The sequence below is a fragment of the Amblyomma americanum genome, chromosome 5 (genome assembly GCF_052857255.1).
Source record: "Amblyomma americanum isolate KBUSLIRL-KWMA chromosome 5, ASM5285725v1, whole genome shotgun sequence".
NCBI lineage: Eukaryota > Metazoa > Arthropoda > Arachnida > Ixodida > Ixodidae > Amblyomma > Amblyomma americanum.
The window spans coordinates 122,446,910-122,473,295 of NC_135501.1; the positions used below are offsets into that span (position 1 = coordinate 122,446,910).

General features: G+C 46.4%; 3 protein-coding genes across 9 annotated transcripts in view; 1 reads left to right on the plus strand and 2 right to left on the minus strand.

Annotated features, from left to right (window-relative positions):
- Positions 1-7,715, plus strand: part of LOC144132660 (organic cation transporter protein-like) — a 49,428-nt gene extending 41,713 nt beyond the window's left edge. For all 4 annotated transcript variants that reach the window (XM_077665240.1, XM_077665238.1, XM_077665241.1 and 1 more), the window contains one exon: positions 5,056-7,715. In XM_077665240.1, coding sequence (XP_077521366.1) covers positions 5,056-5,119 — 64 coding nt within the window. In that variant the 3' untranslated portion in view covers positions 5,120-7,715. The remainder of the gene's footprint in view (positions 1-5,055) is intronic.
- A 1,819-nt stretch (positions 7,716-9,534) lies between these two features.
- Positions 9,535-26,386, minus strand: part of LOC144132664 (heterogeneous nuclear ribonucleoprotein F-like) — a 36,827-nt gene continuing 19,975 nt past the window's right edge. For 2 of the 4 annotated variants that reach the window (XM_077665250.1, XM_077665252.1), the window contains exons 10-11: positions 24,725-24,916; positions 9,535-9,723 (exon numbers count right to left, since the gene is read on the minus strand). In XM_077665250.1, the coding sequence (XP_077521376.1) occupies positions 9,656-9,723; positions 24,725-24,916 (260 nt within the window). In that variant the 3' untranslated portion in view covers positions 9,535-9,655. The remainder of the gene's footprint in view (positions 9,724-24,724; positions 24,917-26,386) is intronic. The other 2 variants (XM_077665253.1, XM_077665251.1) reach the window with 1 other exon arrangement.
- Positions 9,730-24,718, minus strand: LOC144132661 (uncharacterized). Its single transcript, XM_077665242.1, has one exon. It carries the CDS (start codon positions 21,754-21,756, stop codon positions 20,434-20,436), a length of 1,323 nt encoding a protein of 440 aa, XP_077521368.1. The 5' UTR covers positions 21,757-24,718; the 3' UTR covers positions 9,730-20,433.

Genomic DNA, 26,386 nt, shown 5'->3' on the forward strand with positions numbered 1-26,386 from the left:
CAGGCAAAACGCTAAGACGCCCGTGTGCTGTGCGATGTCAGTGCACGTTAAAGACCCCCAGGTGGTCGAAATTATTCCGGAGCCCTCCACTACGGCACCTCCTTCTTCCTTTCTTCTTTCACTCCCTCCTTTATCCAACCATTACGGCGCGGTTCAGGTGTCCAGCGATATATGAGACAGATACTGCGCCATTTCCTTGAGACAGATACTGCGCGTGCTGCATCTGCATGTTGCCTGCATCTGGAATTTATCATCAAGCTCCTGCGTGCCACTGAGACAGCTTTGCTGGCCAGCATCTGCATACAAAATGTCAATGAGGATGCCAGGCTCGAGGTTTCCCATAGAAACTGAGTGGGAAAGGTTGTTAAATGCAAAGAAGATTCCAGTATAACTACGCGCTGGATACGGGTATTGCGGCCAGAACGAAAATTGGCGCGCAATTCTGATAAGATGCCTAGCCGGATCCTGGCTCACTCTACTTGTCATCAGGTAACTGAAACTTACACGTTCTTAGGTGCTCCAACAGTGACAACACGTACGCTATAGACAGTGTTACTAGTTCCTGTAGCTGTCGACTAGCTTATAAAAGCCTTTCGTTCCATTAGTCTGGTTTTCCCACGCACTCAGCTAGGTGCGACAGAAATAAATGAAGCTTGTCAACAGATGCAGAACTGGAACCTAGAACACCAGCAGTGAGGCACGAAAGAGCAAGTGTTGAGCCGTTCGTACTGCCCGGTCAGCACGGCGGCAGAGGCGCGGAGCTAGTAAAAGGCGCGGCAGCGCCCCTTGCGGCGAGGAGAGGAGTCTTACTTCAGCTGCTCCGCTGCCGCGCGCCTCCGTTCGCGCCACTAGACCAGTATTCTAGTTCACTATAGTCTGGGGAGAACGATTCCAGTGGTTGCCATTTTAGTGCCCTAGACCTTCCACTCCACCGAAAAGCGGTTGCCTATCTGTCCGAAGCCTTCTAGCTCGTGGGCCACCTTGGTCACGTCACGTTGTGACAGTATCACAAGCTTCCCACCAGACTGTGAGCAAACTGCTCACCGTGGCAGTTCAATTAATGATTAGTCACGAAAGATTCTCCAGGAACAACATGAATCTCACAAGCCCCACCGATGGCAGCAACTGCCATTTCAAGTAAGTGGCGCGTAGACCTCTGCACCAGGAGAGGAATCAGGACTCCTAGGCATCTGTGAGTGTAGAGACTGGCCAATTCTACCACATTACAAGTCTAAACTGACGCAATATCAGGCAAACTTGCATGATATGATATGTCAACCACAGTAAGCCAGTTCCGGCCAAGCAAAAGTATAGAAAGTCAAGAAAAACTGTGCAAAACCAGGGCTAATGATGCTAGCGCAAGATAATTCGTGGTTAACCCCAAGCTAAACCGCCCGTGATTTTTTGCTGAGTGTCGATTCCCTACCATGCCTGCAAGAAATTTGGTCCATAAAATCAGGCGCGATTACGTGCACAATATTTAAATACAGGCTTTTTGAGCCAGAAGAGCGCTTTTTTCGGCATAGCATTGCCAGTGTGGTGTAGTACATCGCGGCGACGGAGAAGACGTGCGGCTCCCCGTCTTTCCTGTTCACCTCGTGTACCTCCAGACTGCAGATATACTACGTCTTCCCCGGGAACCTTCACCCTAAGAACTAGCGCTTTAAAATGGGAATTCATAACGTTCTGCACAGGCAAAAAATGTTAGCCCGGAGTGCAGTTCGGGCCACCACCCTTAGACAGTGCATCTTGTGCTCCTTCACCTCATATTTTCCCTCCCTCGCCTCACAATTTTTCCTCCCTCACGCTCGTCCTCACGAATTTTCGTGCGCCCATCCTGCCTCACCTTCACAGAGTTAAATCCTCATGAGGTGAGGGTGAGGGCGCCCTCGTGAGGATGCCCATCTCTGTTCATACTACGTATATGTGCGCGCGTTAAACCACGCGCGTTCGTGGTTCCCAGGCAATTGAGGCCGGGGCACACGGGAGCCTAATTACAGTGCTCTAGAATATGGGTAGTGGGTTTAGGGAGCGGCCAGCGGTGAGGCGACTTGTGTCGACGATACCAGATGGCGCCACCAGAGCATGGGCTGTATGAAATGCGGCGCGCCGCGCCTTGGATGCGCGCTGTGCATAGAATCGTCTTGAAATAAGCAAGGCTCTGTCTTTTAAAACAGGTCCTACAAATAGGTGAAGCTGTACACAGATATTGTCGGCGAATAAAGAAAATTAGATGTAGTAGTAGCCAACAGCCGATAGCGCGGTGGTGCGGACGAGCGGCCCCGTTATCCAGCGGCCAACTCGAAGCTGTCGGCAAACGTGGCCGAGTGTACTCCAGCTTGAGCCATCGGAAGTGTTTTAGTAGAGGGGCGGGGCAACAAGAAATTGGAATAAAAAAAACGCTTCACTTAGAGACCGTTGTGTGTACAGCGTACTACATGTGAATGCGATAATTTTAAGTGTAGTATGCATGCCTCTGTTTTGTAAAAAGGAAAGGAACGCCGACCAAAGGTTGTTGTTAAAAAAGACGTTCTGGCTTCCCTATGGAGGCCTTGATAACTCTGATCAAGGCTTCCGTAGGGAAGCCGAAAAGTCTTTTTTTCTAACAACCTTTGGTCGGCGTTCCTTTCCTTTTTACATGAATCTTCTACCTGACCGGACGAGTTTTCGTCGAACTTTAGATTTCATGCCCCTGTTTTATTTGTTGTTTTGATGCATGCATTTTTTTCATCAAAACGAAGGGTCAATTGCCGCCGATGTATAAACGCTGATGAATGCAAGACAAGATAAAATAACTTTTATAAAACAAAGCACTCCTTTATTGCAGCGCTCCAACTATGCACAGTGTGAGACATATTCTTGGTTTTCTCAAAGGAATGCCGTGTTTTCTTGTTTGCACAGTACATTTAGCCGCGCGACTATGAGCACTTATTTGCCCATCTTAGCATGAAGCTTCTTTTTCCTGCGAGCTTCTCGCGACTCATTGATTGATTTAACATAAAAATGCAGCCTTGTCAAAACATAAAACTTGAGAATGCTGACTGTGAGCGCTTCTGAGTGCTGGCTGCACCCTACACCACATGAAATCTGAGATTTTCCCAGCACCATAACATCTACTATGCTGTTACTGCACAGCTTTTCCTGACTAAAAAAAGTTATGAAAAGGTTTTCCAGCCTTCTCACCATAAAAAAAAAGCACACGAGACGGGTAGAGCAACCCTCCTTTGTCACAAATTGCAGTAAACTCACTGCAAACTCTCTGGCTCCACGCATTGATTTTCGCCCATTCTTAGCTTGCAGTACACAGTACCACTGTAATCAGGTATGCGATGGCAGCTCCAGTATTCTGAAGGAACATCCAGTTTAGAAAAATCGTCCGGCACCGATGCTTCGTCAACTTCACAAGGGACTTGGTCGTTCGCCAACACGCTACTCTCCAGTGTCAATGCCCGGACACCTCGATTCCTTGTTAACGTCGGAAGCATTACTTTGTGGTCTTTTCGCTTCATTAGGATATGTACTTGTGCTTTTCCTCTTTCTAGGTGGTCTCTGTAGCGGTGTTTTCTTTGACAGATAGCTCGGCAGCAAAGTTGGCACCGCATCAGGTAAAAGTTCCGGCTTTCCACGCGGGATGCGGACTTCTTTGCCGTCAATGATGTGTATAAAGTCCCTCACAATGCATGATGGCTCGAAATGTAGCTCACACATACAGCAGTTTTCGTCCAAAACCTTATCTTTTCGATGAAGGTTGCGTTCCCACTGCTTCCGTCGGTTCTCATCCTTTGGCACAGCGAAGAGCGACGGCTGATCGCCTTTCGTCCACTGGTATCCCGTTTTGCACCCGGGAGCAAAACAATGCCGTTGACGCCGACGATTCGGCATGACCGTAGTCTTAACGCCGCGAACTCACAAAGAGGAAAAATGCACCGCACAAAAAGCAACAAACAGCTGCAGGCAGCTTGGCGGGACTGCTAGCCGCGCGCGCGGGCGCGCCGAGCCTACAGCCCACGCTACAACAGCGCCACCGCTTACATCCGGGACCTGTCGACACTCGCCGCCTCACTGCATCGCATGGAGCGCGCCGGCTCCTGAACCCACTACCCATATTCTAGAGCACTGTAGCCTAATTCTGCTGCCCGAGTCGGTGGCCATCTCCCCATTCATTTCCCGCTTGCGGCATCTCGCCGTAGACCCCCCCCCCCCCCCCCCCCCGATATCACTCGGAGTGACCCAATGGGCTGTTTCAACGAGTTACTTGCATTAGAGAGGTTGCTTTGCCTGAGTTTCTCGAAAGCGCATGTATTCTGCCGCGATGTAGCCAGTTTGTTGCGCCACAGCGCTGACGGCAACTGCGTTTCCGGAATTATAAAAAACATAAATGGACATTACTTACGGTGGGCTACACGCCTCTCAATAATTACGGAGCCTAACAGTAATAGTTAAAAAGTTAACTATTCAATATTAACCAGCCTGCTACTAAGCATGTCTCAGTTGAATTCTGCGTTATACTACACCCGCTGAGAATGCTATGGTGAAAAAAGCGCTCTTGTAACTCAAAAAGCCTATTTTTAAAAGTTCTGTAAAGTCTTAGGTGAAAATCCCTGTATGTGGTCTTCCTGCAATCATCACGGATCGATTTGGCAATATCTGTAAAAAAAACAAATAAATAAATACAGCAGCTTTCGGGGATCGCATTCCTCTTGTAGAAGTCATGCATTGTCAACTGCGGATATCTGCTGAGTCTTGAAAACATAAAAAATTAACTGCCCTATGCAGTACAATGGTGTTGGATAAGATAAGATAATGCACTAAGAGGGCACTCGTATTTCAACCTCCTCAGCGTACTTCAACTGGAAGCACGTGTGAAGGAGGCCGCCTTTTCTCTGGTGTTGCCTTGCAAACCCGATCACACAATCGGCTTGAGGATAACCAATGGTAGTACCCCAATAATTTTTGCACAAATGCGAGAAAGTCATAATGATTGCACAGATGTCATGCTTTAGAGAAAGCATGGTAAGTTTCTCTCATTGATTTGGCATTTTCATTGCTTTGCAGAGAAACCACTGCTCCGAACTCAGGTGCACAGCAAGTCTACAGTGTGCAAATGACGCACATTTAGCCAGAAAACTCAACGAGCATCTGCGCTAAACAACGGGAGCAAGAGTTGGAAGCAAGCATATAGGCCTGAAAATGAATACATGATCGCAGACACACGAGGTCCTCGCCCTTGCGCGTTATGCGGCTTCTTATAAGTCATAGAAAACAGCGACAATTTCTGGATGTAGCTTAAGCTTGGATGCTAAAGTTTTAGCACGTGCACACGACATCCGGCCTGTATCTCAACTGCGCTCCTCTGCAAAGGGTTAGTTATGCGTGGCTCATTCCTGCCTTAGAGTGATGACAAACTCAAGTAGTTACATTCTAAGAAAAAGAGCTTCTAAAGACTCCTTTCGGGGAGTTCCAAATGCGACATGCGATTTTCCACATACAGAGACCTTAATGGAGACTTCATGGCCCCCTATCAGCAGAAAACACCGTGACCTTCTACTGGCTGAATGATAGTGCGACTCCTTAGGCAGCCATTATTTGTCCTCCTTTGTGCTAGTCTCCTGAACACTTGCAACTGGGTTAACAGGTCTCCTAAAAAAGTGAAGGCTTTCAATCACATTTACTGCGCATGATAACCGAGTCGTGCGACTAAATTGAAAATGTATGATGACCGTTCAGGCGGGATGGTCTTGCCAAGCCTCTAGGCTGTGTGCAGGCGGCCGTGAAAGGAAAGGTCACGCGATGTCCTTACACGCTGTCACCTATACTATCCTTAGGACCCGCGGGCATTACAGAGGAGTGTGGACAAGTACAGAAGCAGGAAGTACACTATAGCAAAACTGTAAGAGAGAGTTGTATGAGAGAAAACAGTTGGACGAAAAAGCATTGACCTGAATACAAATGCAGTAACACATAAGCACGAATATGCAGGGGATGAAAAGTGAATATATAATTAATGAGGAGATGCATAATAAATCTGCCTTGAATTTGTATCGAGTAGGTGCCAGGTCATGACGAGAATCCAAGCAATGAGCCGGCCCACGGGCTGGCAAGGAGAGCACAACTTATCACCGCTCCCAACCCCATGGGTTCCGTTCCGAGCCTTCTACAGCATAGTCCTGAAGGGGATCAACGGCTGTTGAAGCAATGTCACCAAACGAGCCCCTTTCTTAGACCCTCCATTACCCTTTGCCTAGACACCTGCCCCAGGGAACAGCCAGCTATGCTGCAACTAATGGCTAACTTAGGCTAAGAGGGATGCGTTAGTGGAGGGTTGCAGATAATTTCGAGCACCTGACGCGCACCGACATCGTACAATACAAGAGCCTCTAGCATTTTGCCTGCATCGAACCCACATATTCGAGGCACGCTGTAGAGCTTTGCTTGCAAGGCTTCCATGGCGAGTCGCACCTAGCTCTTCCCTACCTTCCTTACCCCCGTTAGGCCTTGAGCCAACCCTTTAAAACATTCATCTCTCTCTCTAGGCACGAACTATGGCAGATATTACCCGGGATATCTAACAAGCTGCTTTCAAGTTCCCAGACTTTCAGGAAAAATTCCCGAACCACTGAAGAGGCTGAAAAAAGGGGAATGGCAATGATAATCTACAGCATTCCTGGTCCATTGACACCAAAAAGAAAAACAGGAAAATGTCACTTCCTGTTCAGGAACAATGATGCCCTTGCTTTAATTTTTGTTACTGCCTATGCAATCAACAACGGCGAGTTTCGCTGCTGATGAACCATGAAGGCCTTAAGTCATATTGAACAAATTTTTCTTTCAGGCCTTTTACAAGGCACCCTATGCTGACACTAACCGTATTTACTCGCACAATGATCGCACCCCTGAATTTTGACCTCAAAATTCTGTTCTTTTTACTCTCCGCGTAATGATCGTACCCCGAACTTGCCGGGCTACGTTCGGCTTGCTCTGTCAGCCGCCATTTTTGTTCTGATGTCCCGCACTGCTACAGCGGCAGCCGCCTGTTAGTTGACCTGTAGTCAACCCGCAGCAAACACGTTTGCATAATTCTTGACAAAAATAATATAAGCACTTGCATGGAAATGGAGTGTCTCCGTCCTGCATGCTCTATGAAAGCTCGTGTACGCAATTTTGAGTCTGCGGAGTGCTTTGTGATCATGTGTCGGTGCCATTTCACCATCGGGTGGTACGCACGTTTCACGGCCACGTTCAAGCTCAAGGCTATTGATTATGCGCTGGAGCACTGCAATCGTGCTGCGACCAGACATTTTGGCGTCGACGAAATTCGAATACGGTATTGGAAAAAGCAGCGTGAGAAGCCGATGGCTACGAACAAAACTTGCCGGGCTTCCTGCGGACCCAAAACGGGCAAGTTTCTTCACGTTGAAGAGGCGGGTGAACATGATCTGACGCCAAGCGGCAAAATCAGAAGACCGTCTGTGGAGGTGCTTTGCTCGTGGATTGTCGGAGCGTGGAGCGGTATCCCTGACCAGGTGGTGGCCAAGAGTAAGAAAACTGGCATATCCAACGCTCTGGATGAAACGGAAGACGACTTTCTTACCACGAAGATGCCCCCAGCGATGACACTGCCGTTTCCGACAACGAATCGTGCAGCAACGACAGTGAGGATTCGGACTCTTGAAAAAATTTTTGATTAAGAAAAAATAAAAGGGCAATGTGCAGTCCATGTGATACCTGTGTAATGTGTGCATTTATTACAAAGGCAAGCCTTACTCAACTTCTATTTTTGGTTACAATCGTGATAGCTATTGTAAGAAGTCTGACCTGCAACTTGTTTGCATTTTCGATGCTCAAATTTTTTGTGCAAAATTTACTCCGCGCAATGATCGCAACCCTACAATTTGCGTCAATTTTTTCAGAAAAAAAGAGATCATTACGTGAGTAAATACGGTATACAGCTGCATTGCCATGGGACAGGCATGAGAGGATTTTCAAGTAGCAGCTTTTGGCAACATTGCCATCATAGATAGAACCACACAGCAACTATCCTATATTTGTCTTGGTTTCTGCATCACCTTTGAGCTTAGCTTGGAGAGCAGAGCAGCGTTTCCAAAATGAATCTCATGGCGCACATTTTGATGCCAACAATTTGTGCATATGAAACGAAAAGGTGTCATGCCATTTACACAGGTATCATGCCAGGCACTTGTGTTAATTTCAGGTACTTGCGAACCTTTTGATGGCATCCCAGACGATTCCTTTGTTTTCTCCAAATGCACGAAATTTCCCTGAAAATTCCAGGTTGCTAGACACCCTGTTAGTTTGCACCAATAATAACGAAAATGTCACCCAAGGATTTCTCTGAATGTTGCCTGGAGTACAAAATGAACTATTTGGGGTACAGACAATGATACCTTCAAATATAGCTTTTCTTTCCAAAGATTAATGGAATGAACATTCCTCTGTCAGTGCTACTGCAGGTTTAGAGGCTCTCATCTTCTCTCATAAGTGTCTGACCATGTACCATAAAAACCGGACTATAGGTCACACAGGAATATAGGTCGACCCCCTAACCAATTCTAAAAATGAAAAACGTTTTCAATAGAAAAAGTACCGAAAGACAACCTTACCTTGAAACAAATGCAACTCAACAGGCTGCACAATGGTCAGTGTTTATTTTCATTAAAATGCTGCTCGTATGTACACCCGCCAATTTTTTAACAGTATTGCACTCCCATCGACCTACGTGTTTGTTTCTGGCACACAGAAGTATGGCGCCATAGAGCAAAGCCCTTCCTCATGAATCGCCGCACCCAGGGCGAGCCTAGAGGCACGCGGAATCTACCGCTTTCAGGCGGATGCATTCGGCTGCGATCTTGCACGCAGCACAACCTTTCCTTTCAATTCTGGATACGCTGCGGCCCGCCCACGAAATGGTTTTCTTCTGGATGCTGCAAGTTCTAATACGCAGCTTCTGCCTCCGCCAGTACAGAATGCTCTTTTCAGATACTCCAAATTCGCGCTGTGCCAAAAGGTTGCCGCGAGCTTCCGCGCACTCAATCGCGTTTTTCTTGAAGGCGACGAATTGCCATCGGCTTCCACTAATTTTGGAACAAAATGTGAAAAAACAGCTTTAACCAAAATAGCTTTGCAACAACGGAAATGCAAAATGGCGGTGTGACAATATCAACACACCGCACTGCTCCTGATGGCAATGGAGGCTGTTGACTTCAGCTGACCATTGTTGTAAGACCGTAGTTTTTCCACCAATGACCGGTATATAAGACGAGGGTAGACTTTTCGCCATGGTTTTGTTTTAGAAAAAGTTCCGGTTTTTACGGTATGTTTCCGACGCACATAATTTGAGTAAAATACTTTGTTCACCACGTTACATTTTAAAGATACCGTGATTATACTGCATTGTCATTAAACTTAGAGAGAGACTTTCTTTGTTCAATTTTTTCCACTTCTGTAAAGGCCCTTACTTGGCCGACAGTATAAATAAATAAACAAACACCCACCGGATGACAAACACAGCAGCCCTTCTTTTCTCAGGTTATTTATTGATGCTCATGAACGGTTTTCACTCATCTGACATGATGCTTTGTAAGACTTTCAAATGGTAAGAAAAAAAAAAGACTGATGCCACCATCTTCAGAATGCTTTAGAATGAAGTATAGTTGTTCCCACCAATCATATTTCCTCCCATGGAGCCACCTCCATAACTTCCTGCTGGAAGAGAAATGAATCAAACATTAAAATGGCAATCTCTGCAAAATAGGCATGCTTTGGCAACACTTGCAATGCAATCCGACATTTGAAACTGAATTGTCCTGAATAATTACTTTGCTGAATTCAAGGACATTTCTTGATTGTTACATCGAATAGTTACCAAAACAGAACCCATTACTAGTGTAGCAGCTGCGACTGCAATCGGAGCAGAAAATTTATTCCTAAGCCAGTGAAAATAATGCGTGCACTTTAAAATAGCGTGGGAACGGACTCCTTGTCCCAGATATGATTATGATACCGACTGTAATGCCTTACTGTTTTCGTCACCACCAATAACAAAAGGGAGGAGGGTAAGGTTGTGCTCAACATTCCTGTCATACTGGAAGACAATTTGGCTGAGGCAAATGACATTTTTCTATGTTACATAGTAAAAAATCTTCGATCACAATGGCAGCAATAAAAGTTCACAGAAATATGAAATGTAATACAACTTCGGTACAGTTTCTGAAATTGTGCACTGGACTGCTTTATAACAATTTGTAGAAATATACAGTTAACAAACAGAGCGAGGCAATTATCAACACACACACACACACGAAAACACGACTCCTTTCATTCATGATTCTCTTTATCCAACATTAATGGGTAGCCCACAGTCAGAGAGAATACAAAACCTGTCATACTGAGTTTTGAAATATACATTAAAAACTCATTAATTTGACCTGCGTTATTTCGAAAGTCAGCTAATTCGGACTGCCACCAGATTTCAGACAAATGACCATGTAAGTCTATGGTGTTAGAAGCTCGTTAATTCAGACAGGCTCTCGAAGTGGCACAGTGTCTAGGTATGAACTGCTAAGCAAGTGATCGTCCATATTCATCCTTAGGCCTCAAACGGATATTACATTGTTTGCCGAGCCCCTCTGATGTGCATGTAACGGCAGGCATATGTCAACTATCACCTTTGATATGACGAACTAGCAGGAAAAAAACATTTTTGGAATTAACAAACCAAAATACGTAAGTAGTGACGGTTACGAGTAAATCTGTTCATACGTAAAAAATAACCTTAGGATCAAGCCATTTCCGACACAAATTTGTTCCAGAACAACTGTTCTAGTAACATCTTTTCCTTTGTCCACATATGATCTCATTACCACCCTTCACTAGGGGGGAAGAAGGGATCGAAAGTGAACTTGTATATTTTTCGAGCGACGAAATTTGGCAGACTGATTTAAAACAGCATCAAACAACCAGATTCAAAGTTTAAAAATGACATCTTCAGTAGATTCCATTTTAACACTGTTTACATGTTGTTTGCTCGTGGAAAGCCTAGCATGGCAACAAAACTGGCTACAGGTCTGTAAATGCTATTAATATATTGTAAGAAGTGTGGTGTAAACCGAGACTTTTTCGTAATTTATCTGCTTTCTTAAAGGACAAAATATGCAACTTCTCTTTATGTGTAGAATGTATCAAGCTCTAATTCAGGGGAGATGCTCGTCGAAAAAGCGAGTTTTTCGAGAAATTTTTCAGTTTTGGCTTTTTGCCTAAAATTATCTTTGGGCATTCAGCTACAATTCCCCAACAAATCAAGACAAAATTCGAATGCGAAGTTAGTAAAAGATCTATTTTATTGAGACACGGTGGCTCCAGAAACTGCAAGTTTCCGCGCACATCGTCAACTTTCGAGCGTATGCTTCTCGAGAACGCGGCACCACCCGCCTTTGCCATTTGCTTGGAGAGGTAGAGTAAGCCTTCTCGCAGATAACATCTCCTGCCGTTTCGTATTTTGGCTGTAAATAAAACAACGTCTTTGGGGCCTATTTCGAGCGTTTCTACTGGACCTTTAAATCACGTGATGCTTTAGCGTAGCTGCCATTGGCCGAGACCGATGTGCCTGCAACTGTGGCGAAGACCACCTTTTGCTACCGCCTGCTTTCGCATTGTGCGGAGTCTACATCGATCTCTCCGGCGTTTGTTTTTTGAATCAGTTGGAAATGAACGACACAAGCAAGCGCGATTTCCGAGCTCGGAAACCTCGCACGAAGAAAGCGTACTGAGAACGCCGTCGCGAGCCTCGACAGGAAATGACAGCGGAAGGCAGCCAGCCTCCCGACGCCAGCTAGCCCAACCAGGGCAACAGCGACTTGGGAGAAATTGATGCCATGGTGAACTTCGTGAGCGCCTCGGAGGTGAAGATTGGGCTATTTGAAAGTGACAATGCTGTGAGCAGTCGTCATTCCACAAGTGCCACGATATACGTACGGGCCTTTCGGCCTTCCTAGATCTCCATTGCGGAAATAGCAAGTGCCCTGCATTGCTACTTTCTTCTACATACACCTCGAGCCGTGCTGTGCCTGGTGGACTCGCGGATGGTGCCAGCAGATGCCGGAGCTTTCAGAGCGGGAGCTCCCGCGACCACTTCGCCGTGAACGTCAAGGTGGCCATGGCTGCGCGCGCGATGGTATAATATGGAACGCAGTAACTTTCAACAAGTTCTCGAGGAGCTTTGTGTGCTGCCACTGGAATAGCTTGTTGTGATGAGAACCTCCCGTGACCAGAGAAGAACGAAGATGGTGTCAGTCCGCCAAACAGCCGAAGCCCGAGCACATCGGCGTAACATGGCAGAGAGAGCTTGTCTGACAGACTCCATTCGCGAGGATTGTGAGGGCCCAATGTATGGGGCAGGATAATTCTAATAAACACGGCTGTTTTCGAGACTCATTTTTGTATTTTGTCAAGAAATTTCATGAGCTGGCGTCATGTTTTTCAAGAATACACGTCTGAAACTTTCAAATGCATTTTTCTCCACTTTTAGTTTTCAGCATTTTTTATGTTTTGTGCAACAAATTTCAAGTACTTGCAGTGTCAGATTTGGATGAAATTTTGCACACAGCCTTTGAAAGTGTGTAAAATGTTATCAATCTAATTATAAAACATCTCAACATTTTTTGAAAAAAATTCAGAATGTTGACACATGGTGTTCAAAATGTACACTTTGGTGTTCCTGAATTTTTTTTTACAATTACAGGAAAAAATGAATCTGAAGTAGATTTCAACACACTACATTACCAAAGCAACACAATGAGCTATTGCAAGCTGCTCTAAACATGCATTTCATTATCAAAAAAGTGCGCACAGAAGGCCCTATACTATGCTTTTGTGGACCATTTTATACAAAAACTATGCAAACTACATAAAAACTAAGACCGTATTTGAAATCTGCATTAAAAACGTTATCAATGACCCAAGTTTCATAACCATAGGTTCAATATTTAAAAAAAAGTGCATTCGAGGAGAATCTACCCTTAAATGTAATAAAAACATGTGAACTTAAATGGCACATATGAGACTGTCTCCACAAACCACATTTCAGCAATTACAACAAAAACACATTCAAGTAATCCGCGACCACACACGCGTTACGAAAACAAGCACTAGTACTCTTGATCTTACGTTTATTAGTGACATAGCTCAGTTTACAAATTATTCATGTGAGGTAGTAGATGGTCTTTCAGATCATAAGGCTACATTATGTGTCCTCCCATTAAAAACGCCGGCTTCTGTTCAAAGACGGAAAGCATGGATTTTTGACTGGTCCAAAGCTGATGATACGAGCATTCTTGACCATTTGGAACTGTCATACACAATTTTTTTTTTCTAGCTCTCCAAGTTCCCACAGTGTCTGTCAACCAGTTATGGCTATCTTTTGTAGCTATCGTGCAAGATTGCTTATCTAAGTACATACCACAGAAATCCAAGCCAGTGCATGGTACAAACCCATGGATAACAAGGATTATACATCTTAAGTACAAAATTGCTCGATTAAGAAAGCTGAAACGCTGACTTCACTTGCCAAGTTACGCTGTGAAAATCCGCAGCCATTCACAGGCACTAAAACAAGCTGTGAAAGCGGCCAAGCAGGAATATATGAACGTCACATTAACTAATTTTATCAAGACCACTCCTCATAAATTCTGGCGGTACATAACCTCAAAGACTAGAAAAAGTAAACCCCATACGAACGGAGAATGAATCACAGCTACTTCCCTTAACAATTACTTTAAATCTGTGTTTACACTTGATGATGGCGCCATCCATGCAATAGAACCCCAGATTAAGGGGGGACACGGCTCTCTGGCACCGAAAATCAGATTTTCGATCTTAATTTTCGTGTTCCTCGCACCATTCCGCATCTGTATGCAAATTTTCATCATTATAACCCAGGTAATTAAGAAGTTATAGCGATTTAAAAATGTAGTACCCCATCCACTGCCCTTTAAATTGTGGACAAACGACACCCAATTTCGATCGCCCGGCACATCGAAACTACGCGCTTTACCGCAGCCATTTTGGTTTAGTTCGAAAGCGCGGGCTTTCGGCTTGATTTTTCGTTCGAGCAGCAACCCTGTACATGCCACCTTCACCAAAAAAAAAAAAAAAAAAATAAAAAATAAGTAGCGCCGTGCGCTGCTATTGGCCGGTTTAGGCACGTGATCAAAATGGCGTCGTCTGGTTGGTTCCGGCAAGCTAGCCATGGAAAGCGGACGCCTGGTGACGCCATTTTGTCTTTCTGCCGACCACGCTAGTGCAACGCGAGAACCATGCTAGGAGGCGCGATGAAGTACCGCTCTGTGCACAAGTTTGGGCGAAAGCGTGCAAAAGGAAAAAAATGTGTTAATGACGCGACATTGTTGCATACTGTGCAACAAGCAAGCGCCAATGGTACGGGATTGCGTGACGGTCACGTTGCGGGTGGCGACGCTTCTCCGTCTCCGCTGGATAACGGCGGTGTTCTTGGTGCCGATTGTAGTCTCGTACGAATTGACACCGCGCCTGTCACTAACAGTGACATAACTCAAGCGAGTGCCCGTGAGGAAGTCTACACTTGATCAACTGGAATCGATGCCAGCGACGGCACAAAAGACCGCGCTGTTCGCCGATGCAAGTGGTGCGTCTGCAGGATCAGACGCAGACGAAACAGCCTCCTATGCAATAATTGACCTCAGCGTTGCGAACGCCCTCTTGGATGCCGTGCGGTGCAAAACGTGTCGCAGATGCGCGAGGTTGATTACCAGCGACCAGAGCTATGGCCTCGCCGTGAAACTGATCGTGCTATGTGACAACTGTGGTGAGATTGCGGCCGAGCGGAACTCGCGGAGGGTTGACGGTGAGAAAAAGTGCAATCCTTTCGAGCTCAATATTCTTGCTAGTCTAGCAATGCTGTTGACCGGTAACGCCCAGACAGCAATTAACGATATCTTTTCGGCGATGGGATTGACGCGGCGTGGCATGCACAACAAGACGTTTCAACGGCACTTAAAAAACACACTGCAACTTGCTGCTACTCGAGCAGCCGCAGTAGCTATGGCACAGGCAGTGGCGAAAGCATATAGACTTGTGCTTTGGGCACAGGGGGAACATTGCCGTGTGTTACGACGGCACATGGATGATGCGCGGGCATTCGTCACATATAGGCATCGGTGCCATAGTGGAACTCTTCACTGGTTATGTGGTGCTGTCAAAATTTCGTCTGGGCTGCGAAACTGGCCCAAAGCCGAACACTGACGGCTACGAACTATGGAGATCGCGCCACGAGTGCCAAAAGAACACCAACTGAAAGGCTGAACAAATGGAGGTAGAGGCAGGCAAAGTTCTATTTGAGAGGTCTCTACAGCGCCACAACATGCGCTACACAATGATGTTATGCGGGGGACAGTCACACGTTTAATGCCCTTCAAGATGCTAAAATCTATGGCTACATTGAAGTAGTCAAGGAGGATTGCATAAACCATGTGCACAAGCGTATGGGAGCAGCTTTGCGCAACCTCTTGCAGAGGCACAAGGGTGCAGGAAAACAAAGCCTTGGTGGCAGAGAAAGGCTCACAGCTGATCTAGTTGACAAGCTAGCTATATATTATGGCCGAGAGCTAAGGTAAAATGTAGGTAATGTGGATGCCATGCAGCGAGCCGTGATGGCGACGTATTACCACATCACGTCTACTGATGACTGCCCCAATCACACTTTGTGTCCCACTGGTGAGCAGTCTTGGTGCCGCCCCAACGCTGCAAAAGCAAAAGAGGAGCCCGAACCGAAGCATAAGTACAGTCTGCCAAGCGATGTGGCTGAAGCTCTTTTGCCCGTGTACAGTCGCTTATCAGAGAAGAGCCTGCTGCAGAGGTGCATTCGAGGGAAGACCCAGAATTCAAACGAGAGCTTCCACTCGATCATCTGGACCTTGATCCACAAAGAGCGGCATTCGTCACTGTTTGCTGTGGAAGCAGCCACAGCAGAACATGTGCTGCGCTTCAATGCCGGTTGCAAGCATACAGCAACAGCAATTCTGCAAGAATGCAACGCGAACGTGCCAGCAACTGTCTCCAGGAGAGCTGAAGAAAAGGACTTGCGCCGTGGAACGTGTTCTGCAAAGAAGCGGGCAGCTTCGCTTGACTTGGCTAAAGCGGAAAAAAAGAAGCACCGCGACAGCATGCACCCTGACTATGCTCCTGGTGCATTTTGAAAGCATGCGAACGGCATGCGAAGGTCTTTGGGGTTTTCTTTCCCGATTAAATATGCTGCGAGGCTTGAGTGCTTCTCACAATCCCCCAATTCTGGTGGTGTTGCATTTTTGAAAGATTAATATCTCCGGTCCTGTTCTTGCTATTGCTATATTTTTTTTTTTTGCTAGAAAGGAAACCTTGTGAGTCACATGACGCCAAGGTAAATGAGATGACCACAAAAAAAATTTACTGAGAAGGTTATCTGTCTTGGGTACCCAAATGGACCTTTCCTTTCAAAAGTTTCCTATTGCATAACTTAGGCTGAAATTGGCACAAGCCATTAATTTTTGCTTTAGTTCACTTTCCACTAGTTTCTGATCATGTTGACATATCAATCGACATAATTTACATGTACATACAGTGAGATGTTTTTTCTCGTTGTCTCAAAACTGCAATTTTCAGGGTTCTGCAATTTTGGAGGAGCGATATCTCTTAAACTATTTGTGTTATAGCTCTCATTCTTGTCCTGATAGAAAGGAAAACTCTTGGACAGTGCATTAAGACTGAAATATGTTCAGTTATTACATGGCAACATTTACAAAATTAATTATCAATCTTGGGTGTCAACTTGGGCTTTGTCACAAAAGTTTGACTAGGTGTAACTTTGGTTGAAATTCTTCTAGCACATAAATTCTTGTCTCGTTGCACTCTATGTTCCTTCTAGATCACTCTGGCAGGTCTATTCTCATCATGCCATAGAGTATTTAGTAATTAGCCCACCTCCAAATGAGCAACATGAATAAGGTGAAATTTCGCAAGCTATTTCATGATGATGATGATTATGGATTTTTATGGAGCAAGGGCATCTACGGCCAAAGAGCACCATGGCACAAGGTATTTTTCGATTAATCAAGGTGGGGTCAAAGACCCATTTTCCAAGCATTTCAGCCCTTACTAGCCGAGCACCAGGCCAGGGGAAAGCTTGTCCCCATTGTATCACCGGTGGGTACCCGGCGGCACTGGGGATCGAACCCCCGCACCTCCCGCATGCGAGGCGGATGCTCAACCACTCGGCCACCACTGCGGTGAAAACTATTTCATCTACAAGAAAATTAATCAGATATTTGAAATCAGCATGCAAAAATATACAAATGGTGCAAGCTTCAATCAGATCCACCCATAAATAAGGAAAACAGTTCTAAGAGGGGTGCTTAGGGGGGACGCGACCCTTGAAAACCGAAAAATCGCGAAAAAGTCGATTTTTGGAAAAGTGCATATTCAGACAGCATGCGTCATAAACTACCTTTTCTGTCAATATCAATACCCAATTCATTGTGAAAGTACTTCAAATTAAATATCTAACGAGCCGCGGCAGCAGCTGAGCTGAGAGAAAGCGCCGAAAACACCCCGACTTCGTGCAAACGCTGTTCCTCAGCTGTGAACCAAGCGCTGCCATCTTGGTCTTGTTTTGTTCGTGAATTCTTGGTCTTTTTTTTGCAGCATTCTGCGGCGGCGGCAGGGTGGGAGCGTGGCTCACTTGTGATTGGGGCCCTCGAAGCACCTTTCGAGTTTCCCACGTTTGAAATGCATCGCTGCGATTAGGCGAAGGGCGCGCTCCTCGAGAACGCGGGGGATCACGCGGCCGCTATTGGCTGCTGCACGCACTAACGCAGCGGTCCCCTCCGGCGGCGGCTGGCGTGTCGTTTGCCCTGGCCAGCGCCTGCCCTGGCTCTTTCCTTTTCTCGTTTGCGCTTCTCTTCACGTGTTGCCATTTTTGTGATCGCCGTTGGCGCCGTCTTTACGATCTCTCGCCGTGCCGTCCAGACAGTTTCCTGCAGACCGTCCAACAAAGCTAAAGACGCTACACGCGCTCGCTGCGCAGAAGCATACCACCAACAAAGACTGTCGACGCTTACAGCCGCGTAGCTTCTGCTACATTGCTACTAGACAGCGATTGCATCACCTCTTCCAGCGACGTACCAGCAGCTTCATCGGTGCAAGAATGTGTTGCTTCGGGCATGCCTTGTGCACCGAACGCATCAACCTCGGCGATTGTGGCCTCCAGCTCCTGTCCCACATCTATCCCGAAGCATGACAACGCGTGTTGCCCGCTGTTCACTTGGAAACGCATTTCCTGATGTACGAGCTGCTGAGAAAAATGCAATGCGCATGGGAAAGGCCGTGAAAAGGAATCAGATGAAGAATGAGAGGCAGCAAAGGAAGAAAGTGCGCAAGGACACTTCCAGCTAATCTGCAGGGTCGTTTTGGACCTAGGAGTAGTGTTGCAGCTTTCTCGAGGGCCATGTTTAGATATGACTTTTTTCCCCTGATGTGGCTGCTCATTCTGGCTGCATCTCGGGAACCACTTATAGGATTCCCATGGTTTTTTATATTCCATACCTGAATAAATTTCTGAGGGCAAGACAAGCTTGTTTCTTCAGAATATTGTGTCTGGAATTTGTCACAAGCAATTAATATTGGTTAATGAGGTCTAATCAATGACACTAAATTCAGTGCTGTGCTAAAATTTTTAGCAAGAAAATTCAGCAAAAGGGCCTTGTCTTTCCCTGCGGTGCCTATCTAGGAATAACCCTAATGAATTTCACAGTGACAGCGCTGTTATCAAATTCTCCAGGCCTGGAATAAGGGACCTATGTGAACTATTTTGACATACAGTGGCCGACGGGTAATTCGTACTCCAATAATTAGGACTTGTAGGATATTTCGGACTTCGATGAGGCACCGTCAGTCACCTCACAGAAGCGCATACATATTCACGATGGATATTTTGGACTTTAAAAGTTCGAAAGTTCGATTTTTCGGACTAATTTCAGTCGCCTGCAGACCAAAATCGGCCATCTTAGCTTTTCACAGACGCAAAAGGAGCCATCTTGGATTGAGATGGATTTACGCTGTAGTTGGATTAGCTTGACATACTTTCGGTACCTCATTTTTGCCAGTGGAGGTCCCTGCGATCTCTGACACTTCAAGGTGGCAGTCGGATTGTCATCGCCGTCAACTTGCTTTTTGTTGCTAACGTCACGGGCAGTTATCTCTTGTCTCATACGCTGAAAATTGATAAATTGGTTTTTGGGGAAAGGAAACGGCGTAGTATCTGTCTCACACCTCCCTGAACCAGGCGCCGCAAGGGTAGGGATAACGGAGGGAGTGAAAGAAGAGGTGCTGTAGTGCTCCGGAATAATTTCGACCACCTGGGGATCTTTTAACGTGCACTGACATGTCACACAGCACATGGGCGCCTTTGAGTTTCGCCTCCATCGAAACGCTCCCGCCATGGTTGGGTTCGATCTCAGATACTCCGGGTCAGTAGCCGAGCGCCCTAACCACTAAGCCACCATGGCGGGTAAAGTTCGCCATTCGGCGTTTCGTCACTTGCGTTTTTCCGACCGCGTTGACCGAGTGGCGCTCCGTCTTCACGAAAATACATCTGTTCGCCATTTTGTGATCGCGTCCGGCGGTTCCACCGCTTTGAACGAAAAGTGCCTCGTCTTTGCGTGTTTGATGAGCAGTGTGGTGCACACTCGGGTTGTGGACAACATGGCCCAGCAGGTGCCGCAGGGTTCATCAAAGAAGCGTGGGAAGTATTCAGCTAAATGCCATGACCTTGCTGTCTATAGTTAAGGGGGGACACTGGTTCTGAGGCTGTTTGTGTTGTTTTTTGGCCAATTTTAATAAAAATGTACAGCCTGACAAATTTTTTAATGCTGATCTCAAATATGCCATTGGTTTTCTTGTAGGCCAGTTAGTTTTCAAGATAATTAATAATCAACTCCATTGTTTGAGGCCTAAATGGTAAAACAATGAGTTGGTAAAAACTGAATTTTAAGGAATAGTTACATAGCTAGAAGAGTAAAGAATGAAGTGTTGGGAGCAGTTTTTTGATATGTTAATTATTACTCATTTTACAGCATTATGAATTTCAGTATACAAAGTGTGTGCGTCAGGTGGAAGTAAACTAATCAAAATAATTAAATTTTGAACCCAAAAACAAAAAATCTGCTCGCAACACTTCACAGAGCATACATTCAGCTTCCTATTGCAAAAAGAATTTCGGCTCTACATGCTTCGGGCCGCAAAACTGCTAGTAGTCAACAAATTATGTTTTGAGAAAAGTGCAAAAAACAAACAGAGAACAATTTAACCAATATTTACAAGTGCAACACACATATTTACAACACAGAATGGCTAGAAGCCCCCAGGGATGTAGTCCCTTTGCTTTCCATTGTCCAAGTGCCGCTTCTTGAAAGCACCTTGGACATTTTCAGCCGCAGCATGTTTCCGGGCAGACTTGTGTTCCCGACGCTCATCTTTTTCCGTCATCCTTTTACTGGCTTTTGCACTAGTATTGAGACCAAGTTCTCTCAAAATTATTTTAGATGTTCTCTCGCTGCCTGCATTGAAGCGCATTACTGCCTCAGCCACGGCAGCTTGTACAGTGTACAAAGATGCGTGGCGCTCCTTGGGTGCCAGGGCCCATATCAGAGAGTGCAGACTCTCGTTGCTATTCTGCGTCTTGCCCCTGTGGCAGCGCTCAAGGAGCTTCCTTTCTGATAACCGCTCGTAAATGGGAAGCAATGCCTTGCACACATGAGGTGGAAGGTTGTGGCGGTGCTTTGGTGCAGGCTCCCCTCGCGATGCCGCTACATTGTGCTGGCACCAGGAGTTTGGCCCTGATGGGCACAAACTGTGATCCGACGTCTCATCGTTAGAGGTAATATGACGGTATGTCGCCATCACAGCTTTGTGCATTGAGTCCACGTCCCCTTTATGAGACTTGAGTGCCCAAGCATAATAGGAGCTCAACTTAGTGATCATGGTTCCGGTTAGTTTACCCTTGCCTCCAAGGTTTTCTGTCCCTTTCTGCTTGGCAATCAAATTTCGCAGGGCTGTCCCCATGCGCTTCTTGACGTGATTTATGCAGTCCTCCTTTTCCACTTTGACGTAGCCATATACATCTGCTTCTTGCAGTGCAAGGAAAGCACGGCTGTCGCCATCTGACAGCATAGTGGTGTAGCGAAGGCCATTCTTTTTGAGAGACCTCTCGAAAAGTATAAGGGCTGCTTCGACCTCCATTTCCCCCGCTTTTTTTTCTTTGTTTTTTTGGCAGAGGTGGTCAGCCCTCCAGGCTTGGTAGGATGGTTCATCAGGTTTCAGGCCTTGTTCGCAGCCGGCACAAAAATTGCAGAGCACAACATAGTCGAGCACAAGTCCAGTGAACAGTTCTATGACTGTGCCCACAGCTATGTGAGATGTGTGGCCCCGTGTCATCCATGTGCCGTCATAAGAAACAGCGATGTTGCCGGGGTTTCCGAACCGCAATTCACTGTAAAGCTCTCGAACCGATCGCGCACAGTCAGCGGTCATTTCTTGGGCTGCTCGAGTTGCAGCGGGCGTCAACTTTTTTTTTATGTAATCTTGCCATGTTTTCGTATGAAGGCCGCGATGAGAAATATTCATTGTTGAAAAAATATCGTTCAGGGCCGTTTGCTGGTTTCCAGTGCTCCGCATTGCACGGGCAGCAAGCACATTCACTACGAAGGGGTTCACCTTCCTATCGGCACAGGCCCGCGGTGAGCTCCAAGAAGAGGAAGTGTCCCCGCAGTTCACGCACTTGAGAACAAGTTTAACGGCGAGCCCATATTCCCACTCACCTTTTTCGACGCTAATATCACCGCCGCACGTACTGCACTTAGCGAGCCTTAGCAGATCGTTTAGCGACGCCAGGCTAACGATCGTGAAGCACGCCTCATCAAGCGGACGGTCCGCCGCGCTGCTGTCATCGCGAAAACAGTCCGACTTCCGCTTCGTTGCTGGAGTTGACGCGAGTTCTCAGAGTTTTTTCTTGGTTCTGATGACGTCTCGCTGCACATCTGAGGGCCGCAGCATCACAGTATCGTGGCGTATGCGGCCGCTGGTAGTAGCTGTCTCTCGGGCCGAGGAACGCGTTAGGCCTACTTCGACCTCGGTACTGTCGTCGACTCGATCGTTCGGCGCATAACTTCCGTCGTTCTCAGCACAGACAGCTGGAGCAGGGGGTCTCTTGAGGTTATTAATCAAGGACTTTTTCCTCTTCTTGCCGAACTTCTGCCGCGAATGAAACTTGCGCGCTGATCCAGGCATCGCAGTGCGTTCTCGCCTCGGCTCGATACAAAGAAAGCGCCGCGTCTCCCCGCGGCTTGGCCGCGCAGAGCAGACGATGCCAGCCAGCTCCACCAATCGGAAGGCGACCTGCTGTCACGTGCGCCCAGGCAGCCAATAGGCTCGCGAAAGGCACCTTTTCTTTTTTGTTATTTGCTAGGCAACCAATGGACGAAAGGAAGCAGCAGTGGCGGGAAATTGAAGACGAAAGACGGCTCTTTCAAACGAGACCAAGATGGCTGCGGTGCCGTGCATGAAACGAGAGCTATGCGGCGCGGAACACAGCTGTTTCGGAGCCGATTTCAGCGCAAATTCGGGCGACGTAGATTATGTAAATTTATATTATGACTAAAATACTGATCTTAGAGGTGAAAAACTTGGCAGATAGGTAGATAGATAGCCGCCGATTTCGAAAATACCGGTTTCGAAAATTTGACTTTTTCGCGAATTTTTGGCCCGAAAGACCCGTGTCCCCCCTTAAGAGTGCACAGTGAAAGCACAACTTTGGTGCAAATACAGGTGCAAACGTCGCCACCAAGAGAAATTAGCCGCAACATATAAGTGACCTTTAAAGCTGATTTCATCTCAATGAAGTGATATTTTTGTACCTCACGGATATTTCAGACTGATTATTCGGACCATTCTTTAGGACTCTTCGAGTTCGAAAAATCGGTCGGTGACTGTACTCCTGTAACTTTAGAAGCAGTGTGCACAGCTTCATGAAACTTAGTAGTTCTTCAAAATTTTGTGTTATGAACCTACCCTGAAAATTTCATCTAGATATCTCAAGAAACAAGAAAGCTGGTGTTCTCGCAACCTTTAAGGGCTGTTTCCTCAGAATGTATTTTTTGCCTGGCGCGGCTGCTTATTCTGGCTGCATCTTGGGAACAGCTTATTGGATTTCCATGAGTTTTTTTTTTATGAAGAAGGATGGAAAGTTGGGCGAGTTGGTAACAGCTCATGGTGGGTGGAACAGCGCAAACACACGAGACACGAGAGCACTTGTCTGTGTCTCTCTTCTTGTCTCTCGCCTGTTCGCGCAGGTTTTTTTTATTCCGTACCTGAATAAATTTGAGGGCACGACAAGCCTGGTTTTTCAAGTTATTCTTTCTGAAATTTGTCCTAAGCAATTAAAATTTCCCTAATGAAGGTCTAATTGGTGACACTTAACTTCTGTGCTGTGCTAAACTTTTCCAGCAAGGAAATTTAAAAAAAAGGGCCCTGTCTTGGCCTGGGGCACCTATCCAGGAATGACCATAATGAATTTCGAAGTGCCACCGCTATTTTCAAATTCTCCAGGCCTGGAATAAGCGACCTATGTGAACCACTTTGATATACTCCTGTAACTTGAGAACCAGTGCCCACAGCTCCATGAAACCTGGTAGTTATTTAAATGGTTGTGCTGTGAGTTTACCCTGAAAATTTCACTGATATCTCAAGAAACAAAAAAGTTGGTGTTTTAGGATAGCCCTTAATGATGTCGCGTTAAAAACAGACGCGGGCAAATATGCAAAACGGGAATCATGACAGTGCAAAAAAAAAATTGCGCAGGTCGTGTTGGCCAATGGTAGGCCTTAAACGAGAGGCTCGCCTCGCGCGCGCGCTCTCCAGTCAATTAGCGGCCAAGAAAAGGCCTTCGGAAAACCGGCTACTGCGTTCGTTCTCATTGACCGAAGCCATTTTGAAATGCAGCAAAATGCGCACAAAGAAACAAGCTTCAAAACGAGCCCAAGATGGCGCCGATCGCCCGGATGCTTCGCCCACGGCAAGCGCGGGAAGTTCGAACAAATTTCGGCCCAATTTTGTGCCTGCTGTGATGTTTTGCACGTCGATTTTACGGTATTTCCAGATCGAATTCAGCATTAATATTTCGAGGGCGGGTACTTGAAGGTACAAACATTTCGAAAATGAGTTTCTCCCAAAACCGTTTTTTTGGCCTTTTCTGGCCATTCAAAGACTCTCGTCCCCCCTTAACCGTAGCGGATGCTAGCTTGTTCGAATTACCGGGAGTTTTCCCCTCATTGAAATTAGAGGGTTATGCCGGGACCTGGGCGTCAGTTCGAATTGACTGGGTTCGAATGAACGAGCTTTTACTGTACCTGTAAACTGGTCGGCTGAAGGACACTTGGTGCAGAAATGGAGGAATACTGGTCCCCTCCTTCACATAAATCCACTCTTTTAGTCACCCCCGAGCAGCTCATGTTAGGTCCGAGGCAGCATTAGTGGTGCACTGTCATCTACCCTTCTCCTCCGGACTAATGTGCTAGTGCGGATTAAGATGCACTCATGCATGGGGTGCAACAGGTGCCATTGTAGGGATGAAAAACGAAGAACTTGCCTCCAAAGCGGCCACCGCCGAAACTGCTGGAGCCAAAGCCAGACCCCCCACTCGCCATGGTCCCTGAAAAAGCAGGGGTTCCAGAGGCAGATCCAATGGGACCCACTCCATTGCCAAAGCCACCAGCGTTGCCACCAGCGGCATTCAGGCCACTTGGTGTCGAGTTCAAAAACAGTTCAATGTAGCGGTGCTCTGAAACAAGACAGAAAACGCCAATGAACAAGCTGCGACTGGCACTGAAGATCCATATAGGTGCAGAAAACATGCATTGAGCACACTACTGTATTTACACGGTTGTAAGTCAACCTATCTTTTTAAATTTCAAAACCTAAGTTGGGGCCGGCTTACAATCGAAATCAAAGCGCAGCACCATCAACAAAGGCGAGCTATCAGAGACGCAAGGCAAGGTTGCAATTTTTTGTTTGCTGTAAGACTCTACCCAGTAGCATTCAGCTATTCTGCGCACTTGTTCGGAAGAATTTTCAATTCTTTTTTTTTAACTTTTATCAGCGCACTCGGTGATCGTAGGGACGCCGATATTGTTGGAAGGGCCACTGTTCCAATTTCGATCCATGCACTGTTCCATGCACGCACGGCAATAATGTTCACAACGAAAGGATTTTTTTTTGTCCGCCGATCACATGCAGCCACAATTTAGCACGAAGGCATCAATTTCACAGCAAAGCCGTACTCGTCACATTTGCTGATGTTCATATTAGAGCCGCACACTCTGCGCTTCACAGACGCTAGTAACGCGTTCACAGATTTCAAACTAACAATCGTGAAGGTCGCATCGTTGAGCGGTTCGGCAGCGGTAGGCGTCTTTGGTTCAATCCAAGAAAGCTGCTTTGCGCTCTGTTGCAGGAGTAGATGCAATCTGTTGCAGTTTTCCATGTGCTTTCCTTGTAATTGCTGTTATCTCAGAAGGTTGCAGCATCGGCGTGTCTCGCCAAATGCAACCGCTGTCCGATGTTGCAGTGTCCGCGTTCGCCATTGCGGCTAGGCCTAAGCCGTTCCCTACATTGCAATGCAATTCTAGCGGTGGTATATCTGATGCCCGCAGTTTCCGCAGAGCTCTTATTCATAAATTTGTAAATGAGTGACTCCTTCCTTTTTTCCGAACTTCGGCCTCTTGCGGAACTTAGGTGCAGACATTGTTGTAAGGTGTACAATGATACACAAAGTGGCTCCCGCTTGCGGCCGGCCACAGACGTGTCAAGCAGACGAAGAAGCATGTCAGCCAATCGGATGACATGTTTCAGTCACGTGCGCAGACTAACGAATAACAGCGCACGTTGAGACTTTTTTCCGATGCCTTTTTTCCTGCAACCAATAAGTGTAAAAGCGCAGCAATGGCGCGAAATTGAACACAAAAAGCTGCTCATTCAAATAAGGCCAAGATGGCGGTCACTGCCGGAGAATGATGGCTGCGTGCCGCGGAAAGAGCGCGGTTTTCGAGTCAAAATCTGCCCAGTGTGTGCGCGGATCTGTTTTTTAATCGTATTACAGTTTAAAACATTGTCTCTGGAGTTCTGGAAATTCACTGAGTAGTAGAAAAACAGCTGCAGATTTCAAAAAATTCTAAACCTGAAAAATCGATTTTTTCACCCCAGATGCGCTCCCGCTTTAACGTACGCTCAAATCAGTTTTTCGCAAAGTGGC

What these genes read in the sequence shown, in the direction of transcription:
- LOC144132661 (XM_077665242.1), bottom strand. Translation starts at nt 21,756, where the DNA reads ATGCGGAGCACTGGAAACCAGCAAACGGCCCTGAACGATATTTTTTCA.